An 11,817-nucleotide genomic window follows, 5' to 3' on the forward strand; every position below is an offset into this window, starting at 1 on the left:
AGTCAGCATCTTGTATTAAATAGCAAATGTTTTAGGGAAGAAGTTCTTAAGCTGCCATCTGTGAATTTTTTTTCAATTATTTGATAACTGTATTTCAATATAATTGGTTTCCCTAAAATGCTCTATGCATATTTGAAAATATTCTTCTAAGAATGGTCTGTAGGCTTCATAAGACTGCCATAACACATTAAAAAGTCTAAGTAACCCTGTTTTAGAGGAATTCCTTTCAGAAATATTGTTAATTGTGTTAAAACATGCTTTATCTTAATATTTATTGATATGTCTGGAATGTATATATTCATTATAATAAATTGCTATCATAAGATTCTAGAGATGAATGAAAATTTTGTATAAATGTTTTTAGCATGCTTATATATGTCTATTATTAAGGTAAATTTTATTATTGAATTATTCCAGCTCTGATGTTGTTTGGGAGATGAAACCAAAACGAAAGTGGAAACCTTTTAGTCAAAAGCAAATAATTATTTTGGAACAGGCTTATCAGAAGTATCTTCGGTCAAGTGAGCATGAATGGATTAAATTGGACAGCAATCTTGAGGTATAGTTAATTTTATTTTATGATATTAATGTCAAAATGTATGTATATTTTTATTCTAATTATTTTACAGTAGGATTGATAAGAATCAAAATATCACTGAAAAGATTAAAATAATTATGAATTACCTAACATGCAGTGAAACCATTTCATTCAAAAAATTTACAAATACTGTTTTTTTTCCTTTTAAATTACTTTAACAAGTTATTTTAGTTGTAACAGTGTTCTTTTATATTATATTTTCATGGGAGATTTTCAAGAATTTTTAAGGAGATTTTGATAAAGCTTATGAGAACACTAAATCTGAAGTCAAAAGACCTGAGTTCAAATATTGGCTCTGCAATTTAACTACTTTGGGCAAGTCACTTGACAGGTGACTCAGTTTCTTCAACTGTAAAATGAGGGGCTTATACAAAATGACTTAAAATCTTTTCTTAATTGAAAAGCATGTGATTCTAGAAATTGAAATTACTCATGGTATGCATAAGTGCTACATGTGTCAAGTATAAAGTATGTATTTCAAGATATATACTTTTTTTGTATTAAAATAGAACACTTTTGAGCCTGTGCTTTGTAGCATTTTTAAGCATATATGAATGTTTTAATTTGTCAAAGATTTTTTTCTTCATCTGTTAGTAAAATCATGTGATTTGGAGTCGTTTAATGATGCTAAATTGGGGCGGCTAAGTGGCGCAGTGAATAGAACCCCTGCCCTGGAGTCAGGAGGAACTGAGTTCAAATCAGGCCTCAGACACTTAACACAAAAACTAGCGGTGTGACCTTAGGCAATCACTTAACCCCAACTGCCCTCCAAAAAAAATGATGCTAAATATTTTCCTAAAATTGAGTCATCTTTGCATCCAACTTGGTAATAGTAAAGAAAAAATAATGATCTTTTGTTATGATCTTTTTGCTTAAATTTTAATTCAATAATTAAAATTTCAAATTAATATCCATAAAAAATAATAACCTATAGTTTTCTTTATTTGATTTATCCTTTACTTGTTTAGATATTAGGACTATATTTATTTCATTAAAAGTTGAGTAGAGTGTTTTCTGAATTTTTAAGAATGATTATAGATATTAATTATTTTTAAAATGATAGAATTCATATGTAAATTCATGTGAAATATGGTTTCTTCACCCCAACCCCCATGCCCCACTTTTTAAACTAAAAGTATATGTTTAACTTCATTTTTTAATAATCTATTAGGTTTTTCTCCTTGCATTTAGGACAGAAAAAGTATATTTTACTTTTTAGCACTTTGTTTTTAAAAGCAGTAGCTCATCTGAACTATTATTATTCATCCTTCTTCTTTGAAGAGGACAAATGACATCATAGGGTGATGTCTTGACTTGTGTATGAATTGGGTTTGAGTGAGGCAGAGTTGCACAAAGTCGTCGACTTCACTCTCTATTCCTGGGTCACTGAAGTCCAGTGACAGGAGAGAAATCAAGATGACCTTGGCATCTTTGTGCCTGACCGAACTCTTAACATCTCACAGCACCTCTTTCAGCTGCTTTCGTGGGTGTTGGAACAAATTGTTCTCATCTGCCTATTCTGCCAGGGAAAGTCTTCACATAGTTGTATTTTCCCCCAAACTGATGGATGGGTTTGAAGCTTGTCAGTTACTTTCAACCTGGTTTATACCATTTGCTGAGACGATTTATCAGGATGTGGTCACCGTATATACTACAACTTTTTGGGGCCACAGGTGAGAGTTCAGGTCTTTATCACCTCTTCCTGGACTACTGTAATAGCTTCCTAATTGTTCTCCTTGCCTCAAATCTCTCTCCAATATATCAAATCTGCTATAAAAATATTCCTAAAGCACAAGTCTGACCAGGTTTCTTCTCTAATCATTGAGCTCCAGTGGCTCCTAAATGCCTCTACTGTCAAGTACAAACTCCTGTCTGGCATTTAAAACCCTTCATAACCTAATTTCCAACATACCTTTCCATCATTACTCCTTTTTATGCAACTACATTATGACTTTCTTCCTATATCTTGCACGTGGCATTCCATTTCTTCATTTTGTACCTTTGCAAAGGTTTTATTCCATGCTGAAATGCACTCTCTCCTCACCTCCACCTCTTAGTCTAAGTTTCTAATGCATAGATCAAATCCAGCTTTATTATATAGGACAAAAAACATGAATACATGCCCCTTAACATTATTTAGATTGTTTTTCAGTCCTTTTCAGTTGTATCTTATTCTTCATGACCCTATTTGGGGTTTTCTTGGCAAAGATGCTGAAGTGGTTTGCCGTTTCCTTTTCCAGCTCACTACTTTACAGATTAGGAAACTGAGGCAGACACAATTAAGTGACTTGCCCAGGGTTGCACAGCTAGTAAGTGTCTGAGGCCAAATTTGGATTTAGGAAAATGAGTCTTCCTGACTTCAGGCCTGGCACTCTATCTACTGTGTCACCTAGGTGCCCCAGGTGCTTAGTGTTAGTTGAACCGTCAGAATTTTTTTTTTTTACTAGTTAGAAAATTGAATAAACACTTATATGATTTTTTTATTATTTTTATTTTTTTTTTAAAGCAATCAGGGTTAAGTAACTTGCTCAAGGTTACACGGCCAGTTATTTTTGTGTGGTCTCCCGATGCTAGGGCCAGCACTCTTACTCACTGTGCCACCTGGCCGCCCCAACACCTATATGATTAATTCAGTAGATACAGTAAAAATAAAGTGTATATAAGAGTTGAACATCAGGAAATTTAGTTCCTATGGATATGACTTGTTGCTATGTATAAGTACTTTCCTTAAGTGAACAGGCTGCTCAATGTCTTTCCCTTGTGTTTAACAGAAAAATGCCATACTTTTAAAAAATCAAATTGTTGACATTAAGGTCAACATGAATGGAGAGCAACAGCAACAAAAATATATTTTAAAAACATTTTAAATGATTACCACTGGTTTGATGAGGTAAAGGGATATATGTGTATTATGCATACACATATGTTTGTATTTTTTCCCATTGAATCAACAAAAATACTAACTATCCTATGTTATAATGCTGCTATATGTTCCTTAAATGCTGCTTTTTCCCTTACTACAGGAGATTTTATGTAAATCTAGCACTTGTAACTGAAAAATGTTGTTCAGATATAGATAAACTTTTTCCATTTTAGGTGAATTTTAGTAAATCCCCAATGGAAATGCGAGTCCCAATCCGGTGTTGTATTAAGCGAGACTTCTTATCAGGTATCCATGTTGAATTTAAGCAGTCTCCTCACCAAAGAAGTTTACGGGCCCAGTTGTACTGGATTCAGGTAATATTCTTTTATCTTCAGTTTCAAAAAATAAACCTGAATAAAGTCATTAGTCAAATTTCAAGGATGGGATTATAAATTTTAACTTGGGTTATGGTTGTGGGTCTACATTTTTTCTAATTTCTCAGTATTGTTAGAGAACTCTTTCTAGTAGGTATAAAATGTATTTTATCTGTTTACCTCCTGACATACATATTAATGTAGAAGAACTGAAATTCTCCATTTTAGTCAGAATCTCCAGTTTGCCAAAAAAGAGTATTTGATAATATAACATATGTTGTTTTAAATCTCTATTAAATTATTTTAGAGTAAGACATTTTAATGTTTTCTTAATCACTTATAAGAAGGGATCATACTTTTTGAAACATGCTCTGTTTAAGTCTTGACATTTTTTGTTTTCTGTTTTTTGGTTTTGGGGATTTTTTTAGCATTTGGTTTTAAAAGCAATGGCAACTGTTTGGTACATGAAAGTATTTCTCGATAGAGAGGCAATGTTCTCATGACTCATTACCCTATGCTCAGGGAAATCCTCAATTACACATACAGTTGATGACTTATTCCCAGATTGAACAAGTTGAGTTTCCACTATCCATTTGTTTTTTTAACTTATAATGAGAGATTTTCATTATTTTCTCTGGAAATATCATTTTTCCCCTTGATACTCCCTATTTAATATGACATGAAATTTCCAGTGTAACATAATAAATTAATTACTGTTAGAGTGGCCATATGTTACAAACTACAAAGATTTGGGTTAATGCCTTTGTGTGTGAATCCTTTACATTGCTTGTGTAGTTACATCTATTTTCCTGTGTCTTTTTTGTATCCTCTCTTTTGCCCAAGTTATTAACTTATGTGTATGTATGTTACTTCGTATTTGTCACAGTATCACATTATGAACATATAAACTTTAGAATGATATAATTTATGACTGGTTTTAAAACAATGTCTTAATTTTAGTATATCTTGAACTTAAGAATTAAAGTGTTCCATATGCAGCAAAATATTTATAGTAGCACTTTTTGTTGTAGCAAAGAAATGGAAAAAAAAGAAAATGCTCATTGATTGGGAAATAGCTGAACAAATTGTGATACAGAAATGTAATGTAATATTGCTGCATTTTGAGAGATGAATACAAAGAATATAGAGAAGCATGGAATGATATATGATCAGATATGGTATATAAGTAAGCAGAATTTGGAAACGGTATACACAATGACAAGAATAATGTAAATGTAAATAGTAAATAAAAACTATAATTGTAATTACCAAGCTTACCCCTCGGTAGGGTATGGGAAAATGCACCTATGTGGGTAAATATGAATGTAGTGAATTACATATCTTTCAGAATTGGTTGATTTTCCAGAACTTAATTTTTTTGCCTCTTCTTCCTTTGTTGTTGTGTGGGATTTCTCTCTAGTTAGGGGAGAAAGCAAAAGATTATGGAAAATAAAGGTGTTATAAAAATAGAAAACAAGAATAAAAAATTTTAAAGATAAAATAAAGCAAAAACATCCTTAAGAATTTTTTAAAATTTGAAATCCTCTTTGTCTTTCCTTTACTTCTAGGTTGATAACCAGTTACCAGGTTCAATGTTCCCAGTTGTGTTTCATCCTGTAGCCCCTCCAAAGTCCATTGCTTTGGATTCAGGTAGAGAAAAAGTAAAAGTTAATTTGAAGCATACCTGTTTATCAGAGGTAATAGCTACTTTTTTGTGTAGAGACCAAGTATTTTCTCTTTTTTACCTTTCAGAGCCCAGGCCATTTATTGATATTAGCATCATCACAAGATTTAATGAGTATAGTAAAGTGCTGCAATTCAAGTAAGTAAAGTAAGGAAGTTTTAATATGTGTCTACACTGATATTGCTACTATCAGTCTAATAAAGTCAAGGTAAACTTCTTAAGAAACCGATTTGTAATATAAAATCTTTTTTTCCTGTTTGAGTATGATAATCACTTTATGATGATGATTACTATTTTTTGTTTTGGACCTCTGCTTTCATTGATATAGGCAATAGAGCTAATCTATGATAGAGGTAGGGCTTTAACCCAGGGCTCCCCAACACTGGCCATCTCGTGTTTCCTCTTCCTTTTGAGCAAGGTCCCACACGCTTTATGCTTCCTTCATCATTCCCTGGACTTTGCTCTCATGTGGGTACCTTCTCTCTACTCACCTTTCTTTTTAATGCATTGTCTTCCTTCATTAGGATGTAAGTTCCTTGAGGGCAGGAGCTGTCTTTATTTTTGTTTGTGTTTGTATTCCTGGTGAGGAATGAGTATATGGCAGTTGTCAGCCATCTAGGTCTGATTTTTATAGTGAATTGAGTAATGGCATATGTGTTTAAATTATGGTACTAGAGGTGGTTTTCTAATGAATCATTCCACCTGTGCATGGACCCCATTAACCTTCTAATAAAAGAGCCCTTAGTAGATGAAATAGTGGCCTTTTGCTGTGGACTTTGGCCAAGAGCAAGAAATCATTGAAGGACTGATAAGTCACTTTCCTTCTTTGGACTTCAATTTCTTCAGATAGAGATGAGATCTACATCTAGAGATGTAAACCTGCCTTACAGGACTATTAGGAAGATCAAATAAAAGAATGGAGTAAATCGAGCTGTGCTCTATTAATGTTAGTTTGTGGCTCTAGTTCTCTTTATTGCTGAAAATATGTACAATTATTGTGTATATAGAAAAAGTTATTATTTACCTTTAATATCTGTTATTTTTTTCTAGGTATTTTATGGTTCTTATCCAAGAAATGGCTTTGAAAATTGACCAAGGATTCTTAGGTGCAATACTTGCACTTTTCACACCAGCCACTGACCCTGAAGCTGAACGGAAAAGGGTAATCACACTTTTTCATTGAGAGTCTCATATAATATGTTTCACTTCTGTCCTTAGAAAAACATGAAGTGTTAAGTAATTAAAATTAAATGTTTTTCACTGAGTGAATTTTTAAAAAAGAAAATATAATTAAGAATTTCTGTTAATGATTTCATTTCTTCTAGACTAAATTAATCCAGCAAGATATTGATGCTCTAAATACAGAATTAATGGAAACATCCATGACAGACATATCAAGTCTCAGTTTCTTTGAACATTTCCATATATCTCCCATTAAGGTATGCTATAACTATTTTGGGAACGTGGGAAACAAATATCCAAGTATTCATTTTGAAATTTGGAAAAAAAAGTTATATTAGGTGGGGATTTTATTTCAAGGAATTAGAGTGGATTTGTCTGATAAAGGAAACTATGTAATATTGTGTTTAACATGACCCAGTGTCCCACAGAGAAACTACTAGTGCATGTTCTTCAGTTTTAAATTAACCGCTCCCTTTAGGTCATTGACTAGTTAAAGAACTATCTGACAAAAGCTATTCCTAATTAAGCATGAAAGTGTCAAGCATCATTTAATGAATCAATTGTTGCCAGAAAGAAGTTCTTTCTAAACAGAAAGTCATAATGGGCATTCCCTCTCTAGGTGAAAATGCAGAAGTTGGTATTATATACTGTTGCTGTGTTTTTCCCTCTAAAATTTTGTTAGAACCCAGAGAAGGGAAAATGAGACTCCTTTTACTTCCCTAAATTTGAACTTCATGCTCCCTCTTGCTTTTCTCCTTTTTATTTTTAACTTACTTAGAGAAATATATTTTATGTATATTATCCACTCTTAACACTGTAAACTCATGCAGCAGGCTAGAGGAATAACAGATTATCCCTTAAAAAAATCTTAAGATCCTGTATTTAGTCCATGAGTATATAGCTCCATACCAACTGGTTTGACCATTTTAACTTATCTGGCTGAGCAATACATTTGTTTAGAAATATATATATATATACATACATACATATATACATATGTATATATACATAAATATAAATAGAATTGATTATCTCTTTGCTCTGAATTGACAGATCAATCTAATTGGGCACTTAAACACAATTAGAGAGTCAAATTTGGTAATTTTTCTCTTTTTGAAAGAAAATCTAGTACTTTTTTAGAGATGATAAAAACTTACTTATTATTCTAAAGTACACTGGGAATTATGAATGTGCAAAGTATGAACCATAATCCTTCTGCCCCCCACCTCCCATTTAAAAAAGGCTATACCTTAGGGAGGTATAAAAGCTACAGGTTCTATATGGGTTTATCTTCACCAAAGCCATTTCTTGGACAAGAGCTATAAAATATCCAGGCAAGAAAGTGAATGTGATATTTCACAGCCATATTGGAGGTAGACAGATGTATATGTTAAAAACAAAACAAAGCAAAAAGTATTATATGCTTTTGACTTGCTAGTTCCCTTTTTCCCATGTAGTCTTCCCCAACTCTTGTAAAATACTTACAACTCTTGTAAAATACATAAAAAAATGACAAAATGATAAAGGAAAACTGGTTCATTGCATTTATGTATTTAGTCTTATATTGAAAGATGTTAGCCTTTATCTTCCTATGAAGTTACAAAATGGAAGATTATATACTTAAGAACTAAGCATTTAGGATATCAAAAAATCTAAAAACCTTGACATTTCAACAAGCATTTCATAGATATAGAGTACTATGCATTCTTATAGAAATTCTTATATTTTGCTGCATCATTAGTAGGTACCTCAGAATACAAATGTAATAATGTACAACTACCTGAAATAGCATGATGAGTTGCTACTAGCATACTTACTGTCTAATATTTTATATTCACTTAAGTTATTTATGACAATACACATAAAACATGTCAGCATTCACTTTTTTCTTTTTATAATAAGTTGAGCAAATATTGCCAAACATGAACATTTCAGTATACAAAGAACAGAAAAATAGGATTGTATATAATACTGTAGACTTTCATTACATGCAGCATTTTAAAAAGCATGTGTTAAATTTAACAATATAGTAATAACATTTCTCTGCATGTCTTTATCCTTTGTGAGCTTATTCCTACTTTTATCTGTATGCTTTTTTCTTTCATTGATGTTTTTTCTTTATTTTCTTTTTCATTTTGTATCAATAGCCACTTACTCTTTCTTCTACCTCCCCCCCAAACAAAACAAAAACCTTCCCTTGTTACAAATAACTATTTAAGTCAAGGAAAATGATTTTTTTCTTCAGTAAGCATTTATTTTTTATTTATATTTTTTCTATTAATTTATTTTTAGTTTTCAACATTCACTTCCACAAAATTTTGAGTTCCAAATTTTATCTCCATCTCTCCCCTCCCCCCACCCCAAGATGGCATGCATTCTGATTACCCTTTCCCCCAATTTGCTCTCCCTTCTATCACACTTCCCCTCTTTACTTGTTCCCTTCCCTTCTGTTTTCCTGAAGGGCAAGATAGATTTCTATACCCCGTTGCCTGTATATCATATTTCCCAGTTGCATGTAAAAGCAATTTTTAACATTTGTTTTTAAAACTTTGAGTTCCAAATTCTCTTCCTTTACTCCCTCTCCACCTATCTCCAATGAGAAGGCAAGCAATTCAGTATGGGTTATACATGTGTAGTCATGCAAAAATACTTTCAGAACAGTCATTTTATGAAAGAATAGCTATATTTCCCCCCATCCTGTCCTGCCCCCCCCTTATTCTATTCTCTCCTTTGACCCTATACCTCCTCAAAAGTGTTAGCAAAGCAAATTTCACATCTTGGTCATGTCTGTAAATGTATGTCTTGTCCATACCTTTAGTCCATCACCTGTTAGTCAAGAAATTGGAGGCATGCTTCATCATTTTGTTTCTGAATCATGACTGGTCATTGCATTAATCAGAATTCTTAAGACTTCAAAATTTGTTTCCCTTTACATTATCGTGGTCATTGTATTCTTTTGGTTCTCACTTGATTGCATTAATTGATGCAAGTCTTATAGGTTTTTTGCAACCATTCCTTTTGTCATTTATTACATCACAATAATATTCTATTAGTTGTCTGTATACAAATTTATATACCACAGTTTGCTGAACAGTTCCCCAATTAATAGGCATATCCTGTGTTTCCATTTCTTTGCTTTGACAAAAGGCTTTACTATGGATGTTTTTGTACATGTGGGTCAGTTCCATCTATATGACCCATTTGTGGTACATGGTAGTAATGATATCATTGGGTCAAAGAGTATGCATGTTTTAATGACTTTGGGGATTTAATGCCAGCTTATTTTCTTTTTTTGTGTTTTTTTTTTTTGAGGGAGGAGGGCAGGGCAATTGGGGTCAAGTGACTTAGCCAAGGTCACATGGCTAGTAAGTGTTAAGAATCTGAGGCTGGATTTGAACTCAGGTCCTCCTGACTCCAGCGCTAGCGCTCTACTCACTGCACCACCTAGCAGCCCCAACCAGTTTACTTTCTAAAATGGTTAGACCAATTCACAACTTCACAAATAGCACATGTATATACCTATCTTCCCATTGTACTTTCAGCAATTGTTAGTTTCATTTTTGGAGAGTCATCTTTACCACTCTAATGGATTTAAGTTGGAACCACAGAGTTGTTTTAATCTGGAATTCCCTTATTAGTGTCATATAGATATTGATAGCTTGCATTTCTTCTTTTGAAAACTACCTGTTAGGGGTGGCTGGGTGGTGCAGTGAATAGAGCACTGGAGTCAGGAGGACCTGAGTTCAAATCCAGCCTCAGACACTTAACATAAAAACTAGCTGTGTGACCTTGGGCAAGTCACTTAATCCCAATTGCCCTAACTTCCCCCCTCCAAAAAAAAAAGCAAAAAAAAAGGAAGAAAGAAAGAAAGAAAACTACCTGTTCATACTCTTTGACCTGCTAGGTTTTTATTCATATAAATATGCAAAAGCTCTTAAATTTATATGTGTCCATTTTATCTTTTGTGGTTGTGTGTGTGTTCATGAACTCTTTCCCGCCCAGCACTCACTTTCAATAATATTGAATTATTGAAGTAGCAATTAGTAGCATCTCAATAGTTAATTTGGTACTAATGTATTGTCACAAGATTTGTAGAGTTTTATTTTAAATTGGCCTAAAAATTAACCCCATTTTACAAGTCAGGAAATTGAGGCAGACAGGTGAAATGACTTACGCAGGATCACATAGCTGGTAAATATCTGAGGCCAAATTTGAATGTGGGTCAAACATTCTATTCGCTCTGCCACCTCGCTGCCTTTATTATATCAGTAATTCAGTTTTTGATAATGTAAGGTAATTATCAGTAATTTTTTGAGAAGTCACAGAGAACAAAGGAGGCATCAAAATATTAAGAGTTGAGCACATGCCCAATTTTTCTAAAAAATAAATGGCAGTGCATTCAACAGTGCACATTACAACAAATGAATGTCTAGTTAATTGGGTGAAAATAAAGTATTCGCCAGTAAACATGGATGATTTGTAGCTGCTTCACTGTGTTATTTCAGCTAAATTCATATCTGTTTGGCTTGTATTCCTACCTTATAGGGGAAAATATGTGTATTGGTAAAATATTAGAACTCTCAACAGTTTTTAGATAAATCAGTTTGAAGTTTTATATTTTAGGTGAATTACTAAGAAATTTGTAGATTGATATACAAGGTGGATATATGTGTAAGCTGTTTCACACAAGGAATTTAATAGGTTTCTTTGGATAGCATTATTAAAAATCATTTTCTTTTAGTTACATTTAAGCCTTTCCTTGGGTTCTGGTGGTGAAGAATCAGACAAAGAAAAACAGGAAACAATTGCACTTCATTCTGTCAACCTCCTGTTGAAAAGTATAGGTGCTACACTGACTGATGTGGATGACCTCATATTCAAGTAAGCATTATTCTCAAATAAACAGAGATCTCAGGCTACACTTACTCGTTCTTTCTTTCTTTCTTTCTTTCTTTCTTTCTTTCTTTCTTTCTTTCTTCCTTCCTTCCTTCCTTCCTTCCTTCCTTCCTTCCTTCCTTCCTTCCTTCCTTCCTTCCTTCCTTTCTTTCTTTCTTTCTTTCTTTCTTTCTTTCTTTCTTTCTTTCTTTCTTTCTTTCTTTCTTTCTTTCTTTCTTTC

The 11,817-nt window shown here is 32.9% G+C and overlaps 1 protein-coding gene across 4 annotated transcripts in view; it reads left to right on the top strand.

Moving 5' to 3' along the window:
- VPS13C (vacuolar protein sorting 13 homolog C) overlaps window positions 1–11,817 on the top strand; it is a 203,366-nt gene that overhangs the window by 149,701 nt on the left and 41,848 nt on the right. For all 4 annotated transcript variants that reach the window (XM_069098385.1, XM_069098386.1, XM_069098383.1 and 1 more), the window contains 7 exons: window positions 418–559; window positions 3,695–3,835; window positions 5,404–5,485; window positions 5,588–5,657; window positions 6,570–6,681; window positions 6,845–6,958; window positions 11,443–11,582. In XM_069098385.1, the coding sequence (XP_068954486.1) occupies window positions 418–559; window positions 3,695–3,835; window positions 5,404–5,485; window positions 5,588–5,657; window positions 6,570–6,681; window positions 6,845–6,958; window positions 11,443–11,582 (801 nt within the window). The remainder of the gene's footprint in view (window positions 1–417; window positions 560–3,694; window positions 3,836–5,403; window positions 5,486–5,587; window positions 5,658–6,569; window positions 6,682–6,844; window positions 6,959–11,442; window positions 11,583–11,817) is intronic.

The sequence above is a fragment of the Petaurus breviceps genome, unplaced genomic scaffold (genome assembly GCF_028583685.1).
Source record: "Petaurus breviceps papuanus isolate PSGF00001 unplaced genomic scaffold, PetGlider_PUasm1.0 37, whole genome shotgun sequence".
Classification (NCBI taxonomy): domain Eukaryota; kingdom Metazoa; phylum Chordata; class Mammalia; order Diprotodontia; family Petauridae; genus Petaurus; species Petaurus breviceps.